Raw genomic sequence first — 24139 nt, 5'->3', positions numbered from 1 at the left:
GATCACTGGCCATCATAAACAGCTTCTGGACATCCAGTTTTCTGCTACTCTCCTAGGCTTCCTGTACCTCTTCAGCTGCAGTTTATCAATTTTTTGTGTTTACATTTCCCTAACTTAAAAGATAGGTCACCGGCTGACCCAGTGAGTTACCCATCTGCTCTGCCATCTCAAACTAAGTGCACTGCCTGTGTTGTTTTGGGGCACTGACAATATTTAGAAAAGCGTGTGTCATTTGCAACAGAACCCTAAACTAATGTAGTATACTTTTTATGTTTAACCATGGAATTTTGCAGAAGAGGAAAGCATGTCTCATGAAATTTAATTTGTTAGATACTTAGGTCATTTGATAGCAATACAAAGTTCAAGTCAGCAGTTATTTACATAATGTTGTACAGCCATAAAGAACGGTGCTTGTAAACATGATCTTTTAAGCTGCCTTTTGATCTAACACAAGGAGAAAGTGAGAAGTATATCCTTGCCAGTGAGGCCTTCGCTTTGACATTTCAGTTGCTGTAGTATTTTGCCCATTAACCAAAGGCAACGTGACAGTGGATTTGTAAATCTATCAAGATAATAGGGAGTGTGCTTTAACAATGCTTCTTGGTTCTAAGATAATATTAACTATTGTACTGTGATGGTATAGAACTGAGTGATTTGGTTTTGATTTGACTATTACAGAATTCAGAAACCGCAAAAGTTCCAACAGCTGCATGCAAATTAAATGTCTTGGAAAGGTTTACTTGCAAACAGCTTAGAGTAAGCAGGTGGCAACTCCTATGAACGAACAACTCTGAGCAAAATTCAGCAGTGGAGTACACAAAGTTTTCATGTACGTGAAAAAACAAGAGTGTGCCGAATGTGCAAAATTAGTAGTTTGCACTCTAAGAAAATGGTGGTCCTGAGCAGAATAGCAGGGAAATTTAACAAAAGCAAGGGGGATCCAGCAGTCACTTACTCTCAAATGGATCCTCCCTTATACTCCTACAACAAAATTTGGCCCCATCATGAGACTGTTTCCCTGAAATGATATTGTACTCTTCCATAACAAGACTCTGTTTGACTTCCATAAGCATTATTTTATTGTAAATAAACTTGACTTACAAATAGCAGCCTGGTGCAGTTGTATTATTTTGCCACTTGCACATTTTAGCATTAGTTTGAACAACTGCTCAACTTATTGTGGAATTTGCCTATATATTTTCAGTGACTTAAAATGTTGCATTTTTAATTAATAGTCACACCTGGACTGTAAGTTGAGTAACTGGGAGATTCTGAAAACATTCTTCTAAATTTCAAGTACTATGAATCACAATGCAGTCTGTACCATTCATTTTATGTGCTTGATACTATAAATCTACAATGAGCTTCCTTTTGTCATAATGAAGGCAAAATTAAAGAGCAGAGGTACGGAGATTACTTCAGAAAGCCAGTTTTCATCTAATTTCACAGGATGATACTAGGTAGAAGTGCAACTATTCTTTGAATCTCTCACCTCTCTGATGCTACTATTCAAATGTATTTTCCTAGAAAGATCCAAGAAAACATTAAAACATAGGTCAGATAAATTAGCACAAATATTTTAATGGTGCATATAAATAGCATGTTGGCATTAGGCCAAAATTAAAAGAAAACATCTTTTAATGAAAAATAATAATAATAAAAAAAGGAACTTAAGCTGAATATAACCGAGGAAATGGAAATTTTGCCAGAGAATTTTGACTTGTGACTTATCACAGGATTCTTACGATGTAGAAAACATGAGGCAAAACATGGCACAGGATTTCTGATGATCACGGCAGCCAGGAAACTAACGGTATGTGTCAGCAAAGACTCCACCCTGAAGCACGTTGTATACCAACACCAGGCTGTGACTTTCAATCAACAGAAACTGGCTTTTGGAATCCACCAAGTGTATCATTTACTTTTCACGTTCAGTTACTCGCCTTTTTATATTTAGCTAAGTAATACGAAGAGTGATCAAGTTTTCAATTAGTTTTCAACATTAGCTAGTTTTCAAGCACAGAGAACCACCTCTGTGGGCTCCTGACACGCAGTACGTGCCTGTTCGTGGATGATGTCAGAAAGCTCTTTCACCATATCCCGAAAGTTTGATTTTAGCCCCTCGTGGTACTCCACTTGATCCTCCTTAATGAGTCGCTCGTTGAGGTCCAGAGCAATTCCACAGGCTTGTATAAACTTCCTGGGGAGGAAAGAAATGAACTTTGGCATTACAATAGCCCAGTCTTCTACCAAAGCAAACAACCAAACAGATAAGCAAATCTCATTTTTCCCCCCTTTTCTCCAACACTTGGGACAAGTCACATTCTAGGTGCATCCCTGACACAGCGGATCAGGGAACGGGGGGACGACGACTGCAGCACAGGTACTGGGCTTTCCACTGGAGCTCCTTCGAGCCTGGATGCTCAGCAGATGGGACACATGCGCCTGCAGTACAACACAGCGGTCTCGCACATTCACCCCGACCCGTAGGACCACACACAGCTTGCAGATCCCGGATAAGCCCAACCAGCTGCACACAGGGTCACAAACCAGAGGGAGGCCATGGTGAGAAGGAGAGGGGGAATCAGTCGCACGGGGCTTGGCAGATCTGGCTGTACGTGATGGAGCATGTGTGGTTGAGAGGTCAAGCTGCTAGCAGCAGACGCACCCTCCAGAAAGAAATTTAGATCACGGGGAGATGTAATATTGTGTTCTTGGTTGCTGTTACTGATTTTCTTTGCTTTGTTTCATGCACATATTTCTCCTTTTTTATAGGCTACAAAGAAAATACAAGCACAACTGGGATTTTCTGGGATTTTTTGCATGAAATAGAGATTGCGTCTGTCCTGGCTGCACTGCGAGGCTGGAAAGTAAAACCACCTTCCCTCAGTTCTGCATCCACGTGTGGCAGGTTTGCAGGGATTGTTCCCTTATTTGTTCTGTGGTTTGCTAGGTTACTCAGTACACTGAAGGAAAATAGGTTTGGCCCAAATGCTGACTTCTCCATACACTGACTGATGGGTGAAGTGGAAGTCACCAGCACCCAGTAATGAATGCAGGAGCTGGTGGGCAACTGGTTGCTCCTGAGAGGTCCAGAAAAATAGTGTGGCAAAGGCTCATGTTCCTGAGGTGAAGCAGGAGCTGTCTGATTATATCTTGGGGGACACACTCAAGTGGGAAGCAAAACCTACCCTAAGGGACAGGAGTTAGAAAAACACCTAGTCACATAGTTTCAAGTCACATAGTTTCAAAAATTAGCAACAGGAACAAGAACGATGGTTTTCCATAAACTGGGAAGGGATTTCCTTTAAAATAATTCAAGTTCATCATTTTCTAGTAAAAAAATCCCCTTGGAAAGATTGGGAAACAATGCACAATATGAAAGATCGCTGAACACAAGACTGTCAGATCTCTGGTTTTCAAACATACTTTCTTCACATGATAATTTCAAATACCCACATAAACCATTTAAGCAGGTGTTCAAGCAAATCTCCTCATGGAGATCACAGCCCTGAGCTTGGGAACTCTTGATGTATACAGTTACATTGGCTTTTTTCATGTGTCTGAGCACCCACATCCCTATGAGACTTGGATCTTTATTAGGCACTAAGCCTAAGCTTAATGTCTTAATGCTAAGACATCTAAGCATTCAGCATCTGCTGATTTTGGAGACAGACAAAAATAGAAGCAAAGCAGATATCAGATTCCAGCCAGCTGGCTAGTTTTTATTACATTAGAAATCCTACCTGAACATTTCTTTTAACTCATTCACCTTCTTAGTAGGATATTTGCCGGACTGGCTGTCACTTAGGAAAGCTCTGGCATAGGCCAAGGGACCAGCATTAACCTAGAACCAAAGAAGTAAGAAATCACTTATGCTAGAACTTCTGTTGACCTGCTAAAGGCAGTTGTGAAGGGTATAACAATTTAAAAAAAAACCAAAACCCCCAACATTAGAATACTATTTGAATGCCACCAACTCTGCATTACTAATGTCACCAGAGGCACCTGAAGTTTCAAAAGTTGAGTATTAGTTTTTCTATCTAGGTTTTTTACAACCAAAAGATAAATGGAGATAAGAAGAGAGATACAGTCTGTTTCCTCATACTTTCCTCTTATTTCCATTTGGAAGAGCAGTATGGTCTGAGTCTCAAGGTCATTTAGCCAGCTGGAGAAGTCAGGCTTACAAAAAGGCTATCTCTGCCTGATACCTACAGTACAATCTTCAAGAGTTAAGTATCTTTCAGCATTCGGCCATGGCCAGCTAATGTGCAATTACACTTGGACTTGACACTGTAAACACCACTGGACAAAATGCTTATTACCTTGAGCCAGCAGCTAATGTACCACTGTAAGCAGCAGTGCAAGCTGTGCTGGCAAGTTGATGGCGGCAGTGCTGCAAATGAAGTAGTTAATGATTTCTGGAAAGTGAATGTGTTGCATCGTGAAAAGATGACTCACTCTGAGATGTGTATATAAATGCAATTTTGAATGGACATCAAGCCTTACCTGCACAGAAACACAGCCTTGCAATTTGAGTTGCAGCTGGATCATGTCAACATCACCAGTGGAGCAGAGTTTCTGCAGCTCTGCTGTCTTGTCTTTTATTTCATCGGTAGCAACATCAATTGGTTTTAAATTAACCTGATGCTCATAATTGACTGGAATTCTCTTCTTTACGTATGGAAAGGAGTTCAAAGCTAGCAGAAGCAGCAAAGGAAATTTATAGATTGAAAAGTCATGCAGCAAATATGAGTACTTTTCGTAGAACATACACAAGCAGATCCTTGCCCTCAGGGTTTTACTTGGTGTGTGTGAAATCGCGAACAAGGCTGTAATTTACCAGCACGATCTATTAATTTGTAAAAATTTGCACACAGAAATATAAGGTAAATTCCTCCTCCCAACCAGAATATTGCATCACAATTCTGATGAAGTAGCTGAGAGAATTTCTGACTCTTTGGGGATATTTTCATGAGCTAAAATAGTCTAAAAATAGTTGCTGATAAATACTGTCTCACGTTCAGATGCTTGTACTTACTAGTTAGAATGGTCCTTTTTTTACACTGTTCTTCCACGCTGCCATGCTTTTTCCCAGATAAAGTGTAAGGAGTTTCAAATACAAATCTATTGATGTTATGATTTCTTTCAAATTCAGTCTTTCTTTCAGAGATTTCTTTGTCTTCAAAATAGGGCTTCACGTAAGTCACTTGAATATGGGCATACTTAGGATCGAGGTCTTTAACATTGACCTGTGAAATAAGGGGGTTACTCATTAGAAGAACAAAGGTTAATAACTTAACTTATAATTGATTAATTATGTATGAATGACATACCGAACACTCTATTTGACCTCAGCGGTGATGTCTAGACCATCTGCTAGCAGACACACAAGACAAGGTGTGGCACAAGAAATACCTCATCTGGTGCCAAACAAGCTGCATCTGGAACCGTCAGCCACATCGCCTTATCCAGCAATGCAGCACATGCCCGAGCTACTTAGTCCTTCTAATATCACCGTATTGCTTCCACGCCATGAGCTAGTGCTCATACAGTACTATGCTGTGGCATGCAAATCCGCAGGCTTGCATGAAGCAAGCTTTAGGATCACCAGCGTTGTCTTTGGTAACTCAAGACATATCCACGGTTGCAACCTACGGGTGTGAACAGCCCTTGCAGGGAGCAAGAATGGGTATTGCATAGGAAAAGGAAGGAGCTATGGCTGCAAGGCCACAAAAGATTTTCTTTTAGACTTGCAGTGTCAAAGCAACAAGTAACTCTGCTTCCAGTCATCTGCTCCTCTGAGCTGGCTCCTATGGCCTCCCAACAACAGGGCTCAGTGAGATGTGGATTGCAATTTCCCATTTGTAATTCCCAATTCATTTATTTCCACCTGGGAGCCAGATCAGCACCAAAACTTGTCAAGCTGTGCAATATGTCCACACAGGAACATGAGGATGCAAGGGGCAATTGGAAGCAAGGTGCTTGTAAGAGGGTGGAAGAGAGGGCTCGCTCCTCCCTTCCTACTGCAGAAGGAAGGGATGCTCTGTCATCTCCCATCTTCAGCTCCACAGAGCAAAGCTCATCCTTCTGGGCTCCATTTGTGCAGTGCTTAGAGCAGTGCAGTCCCAAGCCCTGACGAGTATTAGAATACAGTTGATATTTTTGTCATGCTCATCAGCGCGCTCTCTATTACGTGGCCCTGATGTTCACTGCTAATAGCATTTCGTTAGCTTGTTCATGAAGTTTAACTCTACCTTGTTAGAATCCTGGATAATCTTTACAGTCTCTGACCCAAATTTTTCTCCATAAAGTTTAAGAAGTCTGAAGGAGATCTCTGAGAGGCCTGTCAGCTTGGGTTCCTTATAGATGTATTCCTTCCCATCTTCTTCTTCAAAGAATGTCTAGTATTAATCACAAACAAGTAGTGAGGAACAGCTGGGTTTCTTCACTTGGAAAACTATTTTATATTTGCTACTTTGAAAGTAAGTTTCTACTAATATTTCAGAAAGTCAAGAAGGTTTAGAAGGCTACGGCTTGTGTAAAGTCTCACTGAACTTGGCCTGTTTAATAATTTCCTTCAAGAATTGTGTAAAAAAATCATGAAATTCCTCAACCAACACAAACATATCATTGCTGAACACAAAGGCTTGAGTATGACTAGTGAGAAATCTAAACAATGTGGTAGATGGGTTTGGCTAGCAGTTGGCTTTTTGGAAGGCTGGAAAGAGGCAAGCAGGAGAAAAACCACAAAAACAAGGTGTAGAGAAGGAGCAGAAAGACACATAAGTTGAAGTAGCCCTGATAGCAGAGCCACATGAACAGTCTGTAGAGAAGGATTTTGTGTAGGCTGAAAGGGACTCCAAGCAATAAAAAAAGAAATGGGTTTCCACTGCTTTGATTCCTCTTGTATTCAGGGAAGAAGAACTTGGTGTATTTGCTGTAAATAGAGACAAAATTGCATTAAAGGTCGTGCCTGCATCAACAGTCCTCCCTGTAAAGGAAAATAGCATGAAAGCTTCATGCTTTGGCAAGTTGTTCCAGTCAGAAATTGTGACAGAGTGCTAAGACTATCTCTGTGTAGCTGGCATATAAAGCCAGCAAAGCTTTAAAGTGCAAAACTGGCTCAAGTATTGGTTGTCAGGATGATACGTTACATAGCTTAATTTTAGGGGCTGATCCAGTTATTTCTACAGCTTCTAGAAAACTAAGCTAGCAGTTGTTTCCTTTTATCTATTGGTAACCTTATTTACTTTTTACATATCCAAAGTTAAAGATAAGATGAGGACAAAAATAAATTGTATGTTTGCTGCAGCAAAAGTCAATGCTCTCAGACGTTGTGTGTAATAACAGTGGTGTTCAAAGGTACAAACCCAAGATGGTCTCAGGGGTATTCATCACCTCCTCTGAAAGAAGGAACAATGAGAAGCAGGGCTAATATCATTTACATGGCATTTTCGAAAGAGGGGTCCTGCATATCCCCCGTGGTTATGGGTCCACAAGCAGAAGCAGATAGTTTAGAGACACAAGGGACATGAGGGGTAACACACTTTATTAGATTAACCCACTAATAGCTGGAGGAAAAAAATAAAACCACAACTGCTTTCAGGCTCAGAAGACTTCATCAGATCTGATAAGATCACGCTCTTTCTCAGGACTCTGAGCCCGAGATGATGTCCATGTTTCCAGCTACCTCAGCTAACAAAAACACTACCTATCTCTGCAAGTATGTAACCAACCCTGATACATATTTTGCCTCCAGCTTCTCCCATAACCTTTTACTCTATAATACCTCGAAGGGAGCAGCAACTGTCTGTAGAAGAAAATGTCTGTTACTACTACTGTTTATATACCATGGTTATATACTGTTACTGGTTATATACTATACCCACTAAATTGTGTTTGTGTAACTTATTATAACTATAATTACAAAAAACCCCTGGTGTTTTCTGAACCCACTAAGCCATTTCCTAACTGCTGAGTTGTTTTATGAAAAGCCCACCAGCAGAAACATAAGCTTTATACTAAATCAAATGCCCCTGGAGAGAGACACAAACCCTCACCTCAAGGATGCAATACCAAAACGCTCACGTAGACGCGCCGGTGGCTGCACCAGAGGGGCTGGCAGGCTTTAAGCTTCAGCAGCTGCAGCAGAGCAGCAGCTTTAGCGGCCAGGCTGCCTGGTGAGGGGTAGCTGGCGAGCCGGTGTATATACTTACTTGTCCATAAAAGGCCACTCTGAAAAAGGTTCCAAGAAGCCTCTTCCTTGTGTGCATTACTTCCAATATCTTAGCATATGCTCCGTGAAGCGTTCTGTACAGCTGAGTAAGTTTCTGGAAATCAAATCTTGACATCATTAAAACAGAATTTTGCAAGCAGGAAATTCTAGCTGACACTGGAAGCTACTGAGATATCTGAACACGATCCTTTAGGGAATTCCAACGTGAATTTCTAAAGAGGTTGAACTCATGCAGTTTTCTTTGGAAAAACCTCAGTCTTAAGTACATGCTTCGCTTCAGGGCTGAAAGGTACCACAGACTGCAGTAACACCACTATCCTTAGAGAGAAGGCTGAGCCTACTGTCTCAGCATCTTCCCTGACTGAGCCTTTAAGGTAGAGCAGCTTGCAGTATTTTACCCAGGAGCTCTTTTTTGATGAAAACCAGCTTTATGATGAAAAAATAGATGAAGGCTTCCCTGAGATTCAATTATATAGTTGGATGGTGTCCTGATGTGGAGCAGGTCATGGGAGAGGGAGGGAAAGAGGAGCGCTATTCAGCAGTCGAGCAACAGCCTCACCACAGAAGCACGGGTCACAGCACGTGTTGGGAAGGAGCAAGGCAGTGGGATGGTAACAGCTTCCTTCCTTCCTCTCCACTTGCCACTGAATTACCTGCAGATCTAGTCCTTTCTTTGAACAGTTCTCCCTCTGTTTTTAACCCTTAAAATGCTCAAGTCTCAAAAGGAATCTAGCTTTGATGAGCATATGGGATGATGACAGCTTTATTTTAGGGGAAGGAAGGTGGGAACTATTCACTAAATATGAGTCTTCCATGTCTTGAGCTTTAATAATTACCCTCCAGACCACTGCTTTCACTAATTTGTTTAATGACCAGCAATGAAGCACAGTGTGTGCTTTACTGACACCAATTCATTAACTCATAACTTCAAAAATAAAAAAGCCTCCTGTTTTTTTCTTAGCGATCTAGCAAATTACCTGATATATGCAAACTAGTTCAAAATACCTACCTCAAATTCACGCCGCTTTTCATAAATAGGAATGATCAGTTTGGAAACTTCAGAAATTGTTTCATAACGCTCTGCTTTCCACAGGCCATCTACACACTGCTCCAGCAGCTCCACCAGGACTTCCTACGAAAGCAACCAAATGGGTGTTGTTAATAACAGTCAAAATTAGAAGAGAAAACCATTTTAACTTCAGGTACTTTAACAGGTCCAAGTGTAGGTAGCCACAGTTACATAGGTTTAAACCCTGTGTGCTCCTGGCCTTTCCAAATGTATTCTAAATTTTTTTTTTTTTGGGGGGGGGGGAGAAAAAAGGACAAGTTATATTTTAAAAGTTCATTCATTCTTAATAAATCGTTAGCACAATAGCCAGCATGTAAGTCTTGGTATTTAGCTACCTCCCAAGGAGAATGCCAAAACTCTGGGAGGGTATGGAGATGACAGCACTGGAAGTCAGAGGTACAAGTCTAAGAAACACGTCTAAGGAACATGTGTGAACAGCAGTGGGATGTGATGCTAATGATCCTCAAGCCTAGTCCTGATGAATGGGCAATTGGGCAGCTGGGCTGCAGGGCCACCTCGCTCAGCCACGTGGCCCAGCCAACACAGTTGTACAGGGATGGTGCAGAAGTAATTGTGAGACTTTATGACTCACAGGAGGGATCTACCCACTTCCCCAGTGCCCTGCTATGGTTTCTGGATTGTTCTGCTAAGGTGGTGTCCTGGCAGCATAGCCCTCACTGAAGGGGAACCTAAGCTGACCTCTTACTCAGCAGAGCTTGACTTGCATTCTGTCCCTCCTTGGAAATACCATGCTGTGCTGCCCTGTGCTGGCAGAATAGGCATTTGCATAACATGGCAGGCAAAGATTGTGGTGTAGCTTTTTCAGTCTCAGTGCTAGAAAAGCCTTTCAAAGGAACCAAGAACTTACACCAGTTTTACCTATCTGAATTGTACACAGAAAATCCTTCAATGCAGATTTCTCTTGGGAGATTGCTGTGGAACAGTCTTCCTTACAGATGCCAGTGCACAACTATAATTTGTTAGAGCTCATGTGAACAAAGTCTAAAACTAAATCCTAACCAGCTATCAAATATCCTGCAGTCTATACTGCAGGACCTCACCTCACTGTAATGTACATCCATCATCCCACCATCTTCTTTCATTGCACCTTCTTCATCAATGTTGGGAGTGATTTTCCTGAAGGCAGTGCATCCACTGGGGAAGAGTTCTGTAGCAGACAAAAGCAAATGGATTAGTGGAATAACGTATCTCAAACGTGTCATGCTTTAATGGCCAGGAAAGCAGTCTAGCTGATAGTGAAGTCCTACAAGTAGCAGGGGACCTGACTCACATTTTTGCTACTGATTTGCTATATGAGACTGAACACCTCAGAACCTCCCCAGCCATTTGCTATGGGAGTCATTCCTAGTACATAACTAACACCAAGCACGACAGATTTCCCAGTGTGCTATCTGGAAGTCACATTTGTCCAACCTAACTGGCTGCAACCAACTGAGAGTCAAAAGAGAAGGACAAGGGTATATCTTTGCGCAGAAGGTGCAAGAAGAAAACTATCATTGGATGCTGGGGAGCTGGGTGGTAAGTGAACAGGATTGTACACTCCTAGCAGAAAGCACAGTTATGTACCCCAAAACTTTGAGTAGTTCAGCCTTTACTGAACCCTTTGCAGCCTATGTATATGTAAGGAGTGCCAGTGACAGAGATAACTCAATGTATTCACTTGATATTCCTTTGGATTTGTTCCTCTTCCATTTTACAAGTTCTCCTGTATCACCAGCTGTGGTAAGCAGTCTCCAGGATACAAATAAAGAATTGCCAACTTTCAATACTCTCCCCTCTGCCGCCATGTGAAATATGTGTATGTATCAGAAAAACAAGTCCTGATTTTTCCCACTTAGCCAACACAAAGTACAGAATTTGGAGGGAATCCAAGCTCCCTGAGCAAGGCACTTAAGACCTTTCCAGCCAAGGCAGTGCATGTAATCAACTTTTATGGAGCCTTAACTTTCCAAAATGTTGTGTCCATTTCAACAATTACTCCTTTACAGGGAAATGAGAAGTGGGGTCAATATATCAACTGTGGAACAGATATTTAAAAGAAAACCTGCAAAGTGGTATTACTTGAGAACACACAAGTCTGTCCTTCCTTCCTGTTTTGCATTAAACCACAACACTTTTTTCCTGATTGTTCTTTACATATTTGTATAGTTAGGCTATAGTCTCATTTTTTGACTGAATTTTGACTGCTTTATTCTATAGTTTTCTGTACTGCCTATTGTGATACTTCTGATGAACATATTGACAGCCATTTTTTAACATGGGCTTCCCCTGTGAGTACATTTCCTAATGTAAAATACAACTGAACATTTAAACCGAGACACAATGTGTCAGTTCTTATTTCACTCAGCAAGGTGCCAACATGACTGTTTAAGCAGACCTGGGCAGCCTAGTAAATGCCTGTCTATGAACAATTGGATTCCTTTCTTAAAAAACCCTCATCTTCTTCTAGCTTTATCCACTGCATTAATTTTTTTTTCCTTTTTAGCTTGTTTCTAATATGATCATTTACCAAATCGAGAGAAACTTGTCTTTAAAAAGATTCTGATCCCCCCAAAACCCATCACTGCATTGTCTTCCTTGTGCCTCTGAACAGCACACACTTACTTTTCCGGTGCAGAAACTCTGCAACGAGGGCTGCTACATGAACGTAACACATGGCTGCCTGCAAAGTAGAAAGGGAAAATTAAAATGTCATCTGTACATCTGTCTTGTTGTGCACCATGTTTTTAATTACATGAATTACCTCTGAAAAGTCTCCGTTTTTTACATGTATCTTTGCCATACTGTCCAGCCACGTTTTCCGGAGCTCTGGGGTACTTGCGTAAGATTTGGCTAAACTGTACTGTAGATCTATCAACATTTCTGGATCCTTTTCATGTTCTTTCATTTGAGCGGTAGCCATAAGCACTGTACGGATTCTCTTTGTCAAATCTTTGACTTCGGAAGGAAAAGCAGTTGCCTGACACAAAACAAATCTAATTAGAAGCAAATACAGAAATAAAAGGTGTTCCAGGCTTTGCCAAAGAAAGACCGTCACTACCCTTTCAGCCAACACTCCACCTACTGCCAATCTGAAAACACTGAGAACACAGGAGATAAGACTAACTAGCTTTTACTTACTGAACTCACACTGCATACAGTGTACAGTATGTCATAGGCAATTAGAGGCTTTTCAATCTGGGCGTGCACTGGGCCAATCTCTCCTGGTCATGGGCAGGACGCCAAGTTGGCTGTTCCCATGCTACAGTGAGGCAGATACTTTGGCATCCTGAGGAGCCGGTGTGAGAGCAAGACAGAAGTGCTCCGTGCTTGCAAATGTCCCAGGATGAGACCATAAACCATGCCTGAAATATTTTTCACGTCATTCAACATCTGGCTTGTTAGCCTCTGATGTGGGCACTCTTCAGTTCCTAAAGCACCAAAACATTTGTAGAGCTTCCCACCACAGGAATGTAATAAATAAATAAATAAATAAATAAAACCCAGCTCCAGTCTGATCCTCTGCTCAGAGCAGGGCCATCATCAAGTTAGAGCAAGGCTTGTCTGGCCAAGTTTTATAATCTCCAAGGACAGAAATCCCACCTCCTTTCTGGACCTGCCCCAGGGCTGCACCATGTTCTTGGGAAATAATTTTTTCTTTAAGCAAAGTTGGAATTTCCCTTGCAGAAACTCATGCCCATTGCCTCTTGTCCTGCCACTCCACACCTCTGAGAAGAGTCTGACCTTCTCATCTCTATAACCTCCCTTTTGGCAGTGGTAAGCAGCAGTTAGGTCTCCCCGAAGCTTTCTCTCCTCAGTGGTGAGCCTGGTTCATGTTCCCTCTCCTCAGGCTCCTGCCCCCTAGCTACCTCTGTGGCTGTGCGTGGTATTCTCTCCAGTGTACTGAAATCTCTCTTGTACTCTTGCACTTATATAAATACATAAACTGGATATAATGATGATCTCATGATGTAAAATAATGAGCAGCAAAGTATGGCTCAGAGAAACCCTTATCTGTACAGAAGTTTTTGCCAGGTATACCCTAACTATAACTTTGTTATAGCATGATTCAACACCTAACTGAGGTTCCCATTCCACCTTTAGGTCATAGGATAATCACAGAACTGTAAAAACGCTTCCCATGTACCTCTATCCTAATTTGGCAGCTACACTGTGTGCAGTGGAGCAAGCTGCAGTGATGATATATTGTTCAATGGGTTGGGTAGAAGCTGTTAATTCTAGTGCAGACAGACAATTATCTTCCAAAGGAATACAGCCATTAATCTCCATGGAAGAGTGCCTTCTTAATATTACCGACACTTGATTAATTAAAATTAATTCCTGCTAATTATTACCTTCAGCCAACAGAAATACCAGACCCTCCCTTGTCATTCCTCTCAAAGCTGGAAGTTCTTGAGAAGCTCTTTGGACACCCTTGCAAGCAGCACACTTTGCAAAGCGTAGCCTGAATTGCAGAGCTCCCTCCTCTAAGTGTGAGGCCTCACAGATGGAGCATGACCTGCCTGTGCTGCTGGCCCTACTGCTGTTGGCATCATCCTTGTTTACTGAGCAAACACAGCCCACTCTGAGCTTATAAATCATAGTTCCAGTCATTAGACCTACCCTTAAACACGATTTCCTTGAGTGCATCCCCAGTCTTGCATTAATGGCTGATAGCACATGATGTGATTTAATGTCTCCAACTTACCTTCATAGGCCTGTCACTGTTTGCAAAGTTGTTAATGATGAGCAAGGAGTCCTGAAATCTTGTCCCACCGCTGAGTGCCACATCTGCTATTAATTGGCTCACTGCAATTATTATCTGTTGGGACAGGGTAGGGGCTTTATTTAAACAAGCCCTAATAGAAGAGTTTTATTGTCACAGTTACATAAAATGCTTATGGGAAAAAATCACGTCTTTCCCACAACATAAGCAATGGTTGTTGTTGTGGCTTTGCTGTCAGATCTCCCAAGGACAAATACTCCCCAGAGGACCAAACTGCTTTGCTGAACAGTGAGTTCACAGAATTAACAATATAACAATCATAGTACAAATCCCTGGTTGTACATTAGTTACCTTCTTCCATGACTCATTACAACCCAGACGGTATTCATCTGCCCCACTAGGTATCTAAATTTGCTTCAAAAAAACAATGCTGCAAAAGCAGCTCCAGGAAAATCCCTTCTCCTGCCTCAAAGGCAGCTCTTCTTGCTGTCCTTTCCACCCCATCCCAGCCAGCCTCTGGGGCAGAGATGTGTCTTGTGTCTCTGACTCCAAAAACTCAACAACTTGGAGTACTTGATGGCAGTGTATTTCACCCAAAGGGCCCTGGGTCGATCACTGGAAACAGGAATTAGGCAAAGCCTGGAAATCAAGAGGGTTTTTGTCCATACAACACAGCAAGATCCTCTGCAGATCTGAGGTGACATAGTTATATTGATATATCTGTTCACTAAATCTGAGGCGTCCTTCTCTCTAGCTTTTCCCCAGACACTGACCTGAAGGTGCGTTCTCAGAAATGTTCTCCTTTTGGTGAACTCAAAGTTATTTCTCATCAGGAGATACAGAAGAGCCGAGGCTTCGTTCCTCGTGGAGGTCACCTTGGAAGTGCAACACTTCAGGATCTCGTAGCAGAGGGCAGCGCACATGTTCACCCTTCCCTTGAAAAATGCTGAGGGAAACTTCACAAGAGGCATGCAAATATTAGAAAATACACCACTAAATTACACCCACAAGGCTCAGATGGGCAGGGGCATGGGGCAACACACTGGGCTCCAGCCTGGACAGCCTCAGTAAAACTTCGGCCAAAGTTTTGAGCCTGAAAATATTTGTGGGAATGAATTTGGGGCCTATTTTTAACCATGCTTCCTAAAGCAATGTGAACTTTGCTGTCACGTTTTTTGGGGATGTGTTTGTGTACATCTGTCTATCCCCTCCCCCAACAACTTTTGGGATCATTGGCAAATTCTCACCAAACTGGACAGACAGAGGTTTTATGTTCTTACAAAAGCCATAAACACCAGCAGCAGGGCAGAGAAGAGAGGTCCCATGGACATTCCCACCAAAGGCTGCCATCTGGGACATCAGAAAATCCACTGTAGCCCACCCAGAAGTCTGACCTTGTTAGGAAGCATGACCTGCAGTGCTCACACAGCTACATCTACATGTCCCATCCAAAAAGCCTAAAATCATGCTTGCCGTCAGGAATGCAAACAACAGACTTGCTTATCCCAGAGAGCCTAAAATACACAGTGACCTGCCCTGGCCCCCCAGATGGAACCGGTCACAGGGAGCAGCAGGATCAAGCCAAACTGCAGCATGAGCTACCTTGGTTAGCAATGGGGCTCGGAGATGTGCAGCAGGGTGGAGAAAAGCAGAAAGGGAAGACCAGCACTCCACACTGCTGTAGCATGTCTATCACCTTACCAAAGACCTACTTCCAAGCCTGTCTGCGGGGACAAGCTCAGCTGTGCCTGAAAAGCAGACGGCTGCAGCGGTGACCTGCCCCGGCGGGCAGCAGCCTCCATGCAGGGCCCGCCGGAGCGGGCACCGCCAGCATGCGTCCGTCTGTCCGCGGTGACGAGCGGTGGCTGGCGGGGAGGGGGCACCGCACTCGGCTTCCTTCCACCCAGCCGCAGCGGGCTGGGCACGGGGAAGCAGAACAAGGCAGGGTTTTGTGCTGGCACGCAGCCGCCTCCGCAGCCACCGCAGGAACCTGGCTGGAGAGGGGTCATGCCAACACCTGCCGGAGGGAGCGGAGGCTGTTTGGGCATGGCACAGCGGCACTCCGCTCCCTCTGCTGCAGCTGGGGACCAGCCCCAGGGAATGTCCTGGCACAAAGAGGCAAGAGAGACAACCGTGTTTTTTATCTGCTCAGAGGACAGATGTGCTCAGTTCATTCAAGACCCAATGGTCCTCAGGCAGCATGGTCCATGAGCCACTTCTGTCTGCCCCGCTACCTTCTCCCCGTGGGAGATGACAGTAAATACTGTCAGAGCATTCGCTCACATCCTCCAAGTTAAAGCCTGGAGCTGTTACCGTGGCCCCCCACTCCTTGCATTAAGTATATATGATTCAGAAAAGCTTGTAGGTACTGCTGTGGCCACCACCATGGCATGCTCGTGAAAGGGTCTCAAAACAGGAACCTAGGAGCTGTGGCTAGCATGAGTACACTGTTGGGATTACACCAAGTCATGCAGGTTACAAGGCAGAATTAAGACACTGACCAAACACTTGGTGTTCACTGCCTCTGGCCAAAAATATTTTCAGAGAAAAAAAAAAAAGGAGAAAGAAAAGAAGCAAACAAACATCATAGTAACACAGGGCCAAGAGGATCATGTGTGCACTTGGGAAAGGAGCTATTAAGTAATTCCTGCTTGTTGTAATGCAATCCTTCTCCAATAGCGAGATGGGGTCACGCTCAGAACTGGGTTTAGCCCAGAGCCAGCCACAGCAATGTGTGATTGGGCATGCACAGGCAGCACACGGGCACCCAAGAAGATAGGGCTGGCACTTGCTGTCAGCAGGGACCACTGCTTGCCTGCAGGGGCTTTTCAGACATTTCCAACCCAATGCTAGGCAGAAAAACTTTGCCTGGGAACCTGCTGCAGAAGAAGCCCCAGATCCCCCCCTGTGCACTCCCCTCCACACTGCACCAGCTCTGGAGGAAAACCTGTGCCCTGTTCATAGGGAACCTGTGTCCCCGCGCAGCTCCTTCTGGAGACCAAGCCCAAGCAGATGCAATCGCTCCTGGTGCTGGGTTCGGGGCAGCAGACCCAAGGGTGTATGCCTGCTGGAGATCTGGGCAGGTGCTGCCTGCAGCCCTCCAGCTGGCAGGAGAACGTGAGCCGGGAAGAGCTGTGGAACAGCACGTGTGGCGATGACTCCGCGTGTGCTGGAGGAGCACGTTTCTGATCCGGCCCTAAGGTGTGAGGGCAGGACAGCCGCAGCGGCGGGCAGGACATGCCAAGTGCCCTTCACAACTGCATGGGAGGCTGTAACGATGCTGCAGCCTGAGAGCGCTAACGGGGAGGGAAGGCACAGTTTGACATGGTCGGGGGGGAATTGCTAACAGACAGGGAAAAGCTTCCCAAATCGGCTGTTGCAGGAAAGGAGTGAGGGTCTGCTGCCCTAGTCCTTCAGGGCCTGGGATATGTGATGCCTCTAACGTGCCCTGCTAGTGTCAGCACAGCAAGGGACAGGCAGGCACGGAGAGGGCAGCTACACGGGGTTTCCATCACTCTCACATCCATGTGTCTGAGCTGCTCTTTAATGCAGGGCAAATTATCTCAGCCTCCTCCTTTAATACCTTTAATTTCAAGACCATTCCCAAGCATGTATCTATGTATTTATCTGTAAGTGATGTTCTGAAAAGAAGGATTTAGTTGTTAAGAAAACCTAGAGTATAAAACAAGAGCAATCTGGCTTTTGTTGCTTCTTCCCAGCCAGTGAAACAGAGACAGCTTTCTTCCCAAATTCCCAGCACACATGCATGCAAGCGGGATAGATTCTAAAACCAAAATCAAACATGCAAACAATTATAGAACTTGTTTGTTCTTTGCTTTCTTGAGACATTTCTTTTTTTTTTAAAAAGTCTTTTGCCTATTAAGTAACCAGATCTAATGCAGAAAGCAAGCTACTTTTAAGACAGATTTTGGGATGCAGAATAAATCTTAGGAATTCCCCCCCCCCCAGCAACCATTTTCTGTTGTCCTAGATAAGGGGGAGGATTCTTTTCATTGTAATTATTAGATACAGAAGGCCATAAAAGTGACAAATTGTCCATTCTAGCCGCATCATATGTATAACTCACTTTTGGTTTTCTTGAAGTTAACACTACTTTATAGCTAACAGTGATATGCAACCCAAAACAAAGCAGTGCAGCTTTCATATTTCAAATTAAACCTGCAGGAAAACATGCTATCCTTGCACTTGTCATGAAATGCAGTGACGCCTCACCCCCCACCCCCCAGCTATTTTATTGTCTCTTTTGGCCTTAGAAAAGCACTTCAGAGGACTTAAAAGGAAGTTTGGGACTCATGTGGTTATGGAGTTGGCAAAGAAAACACTTCCTTATAGATACCATCTGCTGGGCTCATATCTTGCTTTTACAGAAGCCACACTGTGTCCTGTCATAGGGGAAATGTGAGAAATTAACTGAAATCAATCTTTCACATCTTTGAAGACACACGATGCCAAATTCAGCATGGATTCAGGCTGGCATAAATCCAAGAAAACGACCCCACTGCCCGTCCTTGCAGCAGCCAAGAATGCAGCCTCCATTACTGTAATTGGCATTTTGGAATGCAAGTGTGGAACCCCTGAAAGGCTCCAGGTTTTGAAGGCTGATGGTGAGATCAAATTAAGCAGGTGTGCAGGTTTGGCTTCACATTTAAACAACCACAGAAAACTTGCCAGGGAGGCAAGGAAGGTCTATTATTTGCTATAGGCACAAAACAAATATTTCTGGCTAAACTAACTTTTGAGTAGTAAGGGGAAGAGACGTGCAGAGAGGCTGTGTCCGAGTGGGGTGTATGCAGATCTGCGGCAGGATGGATCTCAAGGTTAAGCAGATCACAGGCAAGCAGGAAACTCGAAAGGTAGAGCAATAATTGGACTCCGTAGGAAAACTGAGTGATTCCTGCCAGTGCCAGCTGCCAATCTAGCAGGCTTTAAGAAGGCCCATGGAAAAACATCTCATAGGAGACCACGCTGTCTGGAGCCAGACAGGTAGCTAGCAAGACTTCTGCATTTTCTGCTTCTCACGTGTTTGCTTAGGATAAATCAAAATTCAGCCCTAGACATTCTTGTACTAGCTCTTAGCTTTGCTGTGGGGTTATAGTAAAATGTACATAGCACAGACTTTTTCCAGCTTTGAAAACAGTTTAGCAGTCTCTTTCTTTAATCAAACTTAGCTCAGCAACTAGTGCAAGACTTCCTTTGGAAGTAACACTTTGCTGCATATCATTCACATACTGTGCTCCGCCTGGCTGCAGTCTCACGCCACATGGATTTACCTCATTAATGATCTGCTGCATTCAAGTGATTTGAGAGGTTTTAATTCATTTTGAATTTATGACAACCATGCAGCTTGGAAGGAATGGAGTTTGCATGTACATCTGGTCTCAAAAATGTACTTTGGAGAAGCAGCAGGTTTTGACAAGCACAAAGGGAAATGTCAGCAATAGCATCAGTCACTGCCCTTATGTGGTTAGTTGCAGCTTTGATGCTGCTTGAGCTCAGGGGATTAAACTGCCTTGCTGCATACCAGAAAAGTGTAGAAAGAGGTTCAGCAAGTACTATCCTCTTTCAAACAGAGTGGGAGAGGAGCAGCTTGTCAGTACAAGTATCACTCAAGCAATGGCATTATCAGCAATATTGACAGTTTGGGGCAAAGCTTCAAGAAGCACCAGCTTTTGGTTGAACAGATAGTGATCTTTAACAGCAGTTTTGTGACCAAGGCAAGTGGGAAGGTGAATTCCTCGCAATTTCTCCTTTTGTTTCCTGATATCCAACAAATAATAAATAATTGTTGAAATAGATAACTTAACCTGGGCTGGTTTTTAAATCAGTGAAGAAGTTGTTTTCTAAAACACATCTCCAAACAGCATAAAATATCACTTTAACAGGAGTTTAAGTGTACTGGTCTCCTGTCATACCTATATAAATTCTCCTGCACTTTTAGAGTCATGTATTACATACCTTGCTAATGAAAGCTCTCAGAGAGGCGAACACATGCTTAAGAGCTGCTTCTGACTGCCCGTTTTTGAGAAAAGCCAGATGAATATCAAAAACCTTCTTCATGAGTGGATTGTGGCCATCGTTGCTTAAAAGCTGGGTCTAGAAAGCAAAGAGAGAATTTATTTTGCAGAAATGTTGTGCCTGAAGCTGGAAATGACCGAGATAATTTTGCATAATTAATCACAGCAATTCTTAAGCCAGATAAGGAACAGGGCCTTCAGTAAAAATATAACCAATAAATATGACAACCAGTACAAACTTACACTAGTTGGTCAGAGACTAGGAGAGAATAAAACAAAAATATTTTATCACTAATTCCAAAACCCAACTCAATAATCTGTACAACCTTCTCCAGTTGCCTAGAGTTACTTTAAATAAAATGGGCTGTTCCAACACAACTATCACACTGGTTTTTTCCATTTCTCTTTATTTGTCTTGACAAGTGTTTCATTTGCAGCCCAAAAGAGAGAGAGAGAGAAAAGAAAAAAAAAAAGACTGTCACATCTTTTCACTGGAGAGATTCATAGCTGTCGTAAGTCAGTACACTTCCCTTGTCTCCTGCAAAGTTTTGACAGTTTCACCTTCTGGAGATGTGGTAAAATGGAATTATGTGGAGAGGATTAATACAGTTTGGTGTCAGAGTTATCTTGCCCGTGCCTGCTGTCACCCTTGCAGCAGCTGCGCAGGAAGCCTGGCACATTGTGGCCACCCAGCAAGGATGTGGATACCCCATATCAATAGAACATCAATAGCTCCTGTCTCATTGCCAGCCCAAGAAATCCTTGGGCTGGCTCAGATTTGTCTTTTGACATCCTGTATACATCTTGTAGCAGGGTAAGTTTAGGATCCGTACTTTTTAACTGAACTTGTTTACTCTGGCAGTAAGAACACCATCAGCACTTTTACTGCAGTATAGAGCACACTTCTGTGTGGTAACACCACATGACCATAAAAGCAAAGCAGAAGCCAATTAAAGCAGAAGGGAATCTAGTCTATCCTGTGGTTTGAAAAGCACATTGTTTTGTGGTTCAGCTGTATTCAAAAAGAGGCAACTGAGAAAGTCAAGCAAGTTTTAACTCTTGCATCTAAATCCTTCTGCTGTTGCCAAACTTTTAAGGAGTAATTTAACATCTGTACCAGGATAGCTTTTTTCCTTTGCAACAGAAGCAGAGGATAAGATGACCTTTCTTTTCATGTTGCTCAATCCATCTAAAAAGGAAATCTTCATTTCACTTACTCTGAAATTCGGAGTTGTTCTTGTGACATTATGCAAAACCCATTGCTATGAGCAGGATTCCTCCAACCACACTTAGAGGAAGAGCTTTTCTGCAACAGTATTTCAGTATTTTACTGCCAGCCTGGGGTTCTCTTCCCTACAGAGGCTTTGATTCTTGTAGATGGCAATGACTGCTGGGAGTGTGAATCACTATATAGAGGAGAAGACTTCTACCAGTGGTACTGGTCTTATCTGAACTGGTAACCACAGCTGGAATGCCTCAGCCCCAGAGACATTCATGTACAGTGATTCAAAGAAATCTGGGCCACGCTTCTAGACAATTTATGGTAGAAAACAGTGACTGTCCTAAGAATGCTAGACCTTCATTTCCCTTTCTTCTAGTCCCTCCTTTCTATATGATGTACATTTCCTCTTATTCTATTTTTGTAACGCCTACACTCATGGTATAGCATCCACGTAATTTTCTCTGGTCTTGCAGTTTTGAAGAAATTGCAAGATTGCATAAAGTGCATAATTACTCTGAGACCCTGTGAAACACCCAGCATTTTGGAAAATAAACAAGCTGCAAACAATTTGCTTTTGTAAAGCCTTCCATAATCTGCCACTCTGGGAGAATGGATCACCAAAAACAACACGCATACAGAAATACACACACATTTCAACAATACTTTTGATTTCAATGCTGACCTTGAAACTCTGAATGAAAAAAGAGATGGTGTCCAGGACTGTCAGGCACACTTCGGTGGCAATATTGCCCTCCAGTAATGCCTGGTGCACAATATCTGCTTCTGAGGTGCCTGCATCTGTGGACAGAAAGCAAATCAGGAGGAAACAGTGTTCACAAGATCTAAATGCTGATATAGATAAGGTTGTCCCCTTGCACTTCACTGGGTTTGGGAGATGAGGTAAAGATAGCAAGATGCTGAATTTGCCAGCTCCATTCAGAGAAGCTGCCTCAGCCTGATGCCAACCGAGAAAACCAACGTCAGTATTTCCCCTTAATTTCACTGTCTTTGAAGCCAGGTAGAGAACAAGGTGTCCAGGTTGTATCCGCAGAGGTGAAACGGCAAGGTGCTTCAATGGGGCAAGACTCACCATGTGGAGCAGTTTAGAACAGATCCTGGCCCAGGTCTCTGCCTGCCTTGCTCACCACCCAAACCAAGGTGTCTCTTGCAAACACACCCAGCCAAGTTGCTGAGCCAAGACAGGTGAGAGGAAAAAGCCACGCAAGTCCTAAGTCCCAGGTGTGATTTTTAAGGGGCTGGCTTAAAGGTCACCCCCACCAATCTAGGAATGTTGCAGGGAGGAGTGGTGACCACTGTAATTCTGCCGAGTTTGAATACCCTGAAGCAAAAAGCAGCAAGTGGAAAATGGCTACATGCAGTTTACAGCAGGCTAATAATCCACGGTCCCGTCTCGCTCTGCTGTACGTACTGTGGTTGAGTGTGAAGGAGGTCTCCAAGCTGCCCAGATGCTGGAGCCGCACCTGCATCCCCCCAGCTCTGCTGCGGAGCGCTGGCATCGTCTGGGATTTCCTATCAGTTCCTGTGTGCTTGGACAACCAGGCGTCGTGCACCCTGCAAGCAGAAGTGAAGACTGCAGGTTTGGACGAGCAGCTGTGGCCACACCACTACAGGATTGCACGAGGCACCAGGATGGAGACCTGACCTCCCTCCAACGCACTAATCCGGTTTATCCCGCGCAATCCCAGCAGGACTGACCAGGCTACCCTGGTCTCGCCTGCGCCAGATAGCCCTAGAGCTAATGAAACCGCAGGGCTGCTGCTGCTCAGGGAGCAGAGATGCAGCCGTGACTCGTGTCTCACCTGCAGCCAGCTGCGGGGGACACTGCCAACCTGCGCGGGCAGCCAGCAGCACCTGGGCCTGGGGGTCTCATGCAGGAGCTGGAGGGGAGGGAAGGGGCAGGGTGCTAAGGCAAGGGGACTCTGCTCACGGCATGGCGCTGAGCAGAGTCCCGGCCCCACAGGATTCCTGCCTGCTTGGGTTTGCCCCGCGGGGGTGTGCACGTTCCCTTCCCGCCTCGGCTGCGGCAGGGAGCGTGGGGACGGCTCCCCCATCCTGGCCCTGGATGGAAGAATACGGTACCTGGCGATATTTCTCTTCCCCACGTATCTGAAGTGAAATAAACACACTCTAGAAAGAAAATAAAACATGTATCTGTTACAGATCCTGCAGAGCAGGAATGATCCAGAACATTTAAAATCTACCCTCTCCTTGTCTGCAGACACACTCCTCTGTGCACGAGCATGTCGGTCTGTATTTACAAGTCACTTGACCTCAAACCCTTGGTTTCCAAACCCTATGGCACATCCCTGTCTCCTCACCCATTTGTTCCACCAAACCCGCTGCAAAGCAGAGGTTGTGCCGGTTATGGTGGGAGGCTGTGTCCTGAGCCCTGCTTGCCCGCAGGTGGTGGGACACCCTCTGCACAGCCCAGACCGAGCATGGCACCGCCAACTTCACCATGCTCCCTTGACATACACCTGTTTCTCCTCAGACAGAGGAAGAGCATTTCAGTACAACTTGGCCAGACACCTCTAGAGCTGCACAGGACCATGTGTACCCTGCAAGGCACATGGCACTCATGTCTTCTTCTTGGCCAACGCTGCTCACGCTAAGGCGCAATGTTTGAATTGCAGCCTCATGATACTCACTCCAGAAGCACAAGGACATTGATCAGCTCTTGGGGGGAGAATTTGTTCCAGTAAGCTAAAAGGGTATCTGAAAGAAAAAAAAAAACAGCACACTGAGATTTAAAAAAAATTAAAGGGAGACCTTACAGACCAAAACTGCCGGTGATGGTCTCTCGTCTTTATGGCTGCCCTCCAGTGAG

The 24139-nt window shown here is 44.0% G+C and overlaps 1 protein-coding gene across 5 annotated transcripts in view; it reads right to left on the bottom strand.

The window, feature by feature from the left end:
- Positions 1-24139, bottom strand: part of DOCK11 (dedicator of cytokinesis 11) — an 87908-nt gene that overhangs the window by 4700 nt on the left and 59069 nt on the right. For 3 of the 5 annotated variants that reach the window (XM_069811386.1, XM_069811387.1, XM_069811391.1), the window contains exons 36-53: positions 23961-24027; positions 23392-23439; positions 23112-23189; positions 22721-22863; positions 21974-22089; positions 20011-20148; positions 14808-14990; positions 14017-14130; positions 12073-12288; positions 11934-11991; positions 10370-10476; positions 9249-9371; positions 8220-8333; positions 6258-6404; positions 5042-5252; positions 4510-4700; positions 3747-3847; positions 2062-2200 (exon numbers count right to left, since the gene is read on the bottom strand). In XM_069811386.1, the coding sequence (XP_069667487.1) occupies positions 2062-2200; positions 3747-3847; positions 4510-4700; positions 5042-5252; positions 6258-6404; positions 8220-8333; positions 9249-9371; positions 10370-10476; positions 11934-11991; positions 12073-12288; positions 14017-14130; positions 14808-14990; positions 20011-20148; positions 21974-22089; positions 22721-22863; positions 23112-23189; positions 23392-23439; positions 23961-24027 (2294 nt within the window). Of the gene's footprint in view, positions 1-2048; positions 2201-3746; positions 3848-4509; positions 4701-5041; positions 5253-6257; positions 6405-8219; positions 8334-9248; positions 9372-10369; positions 10477-11933; positions 11992-12072; positions 12289-14016; positions 14131-14807; positions 14991-20010; positions 20149-21973; positions 22090-22720; positions 22864-23111; positions 23190-23391; positions 23440-23960; positions 24028-24139 lie in introns of all 5 variants that reach the window. The other 2 variants (XM_069811390.1, XM_069811388.1) reach the window with 2 other exon arrangements.

This window comes from Haliaeetus albicilla, chromosome 23 (genome assembly GCF_947461875.1).
Source record: "Haliaeetus albicilla chromosome 23, bHalAlb1.1, whole genome shotgun sequence".
Lineage (NCBI taxonomy): Eukaryota > Metazoa > Chordata > Aves > Accipitriformes > Accipitridae > Haliaeetus > Haliaeetus albicilla.
This window is presented reverse-complemented; position numbering and strand designations above follow the sequence as displayed.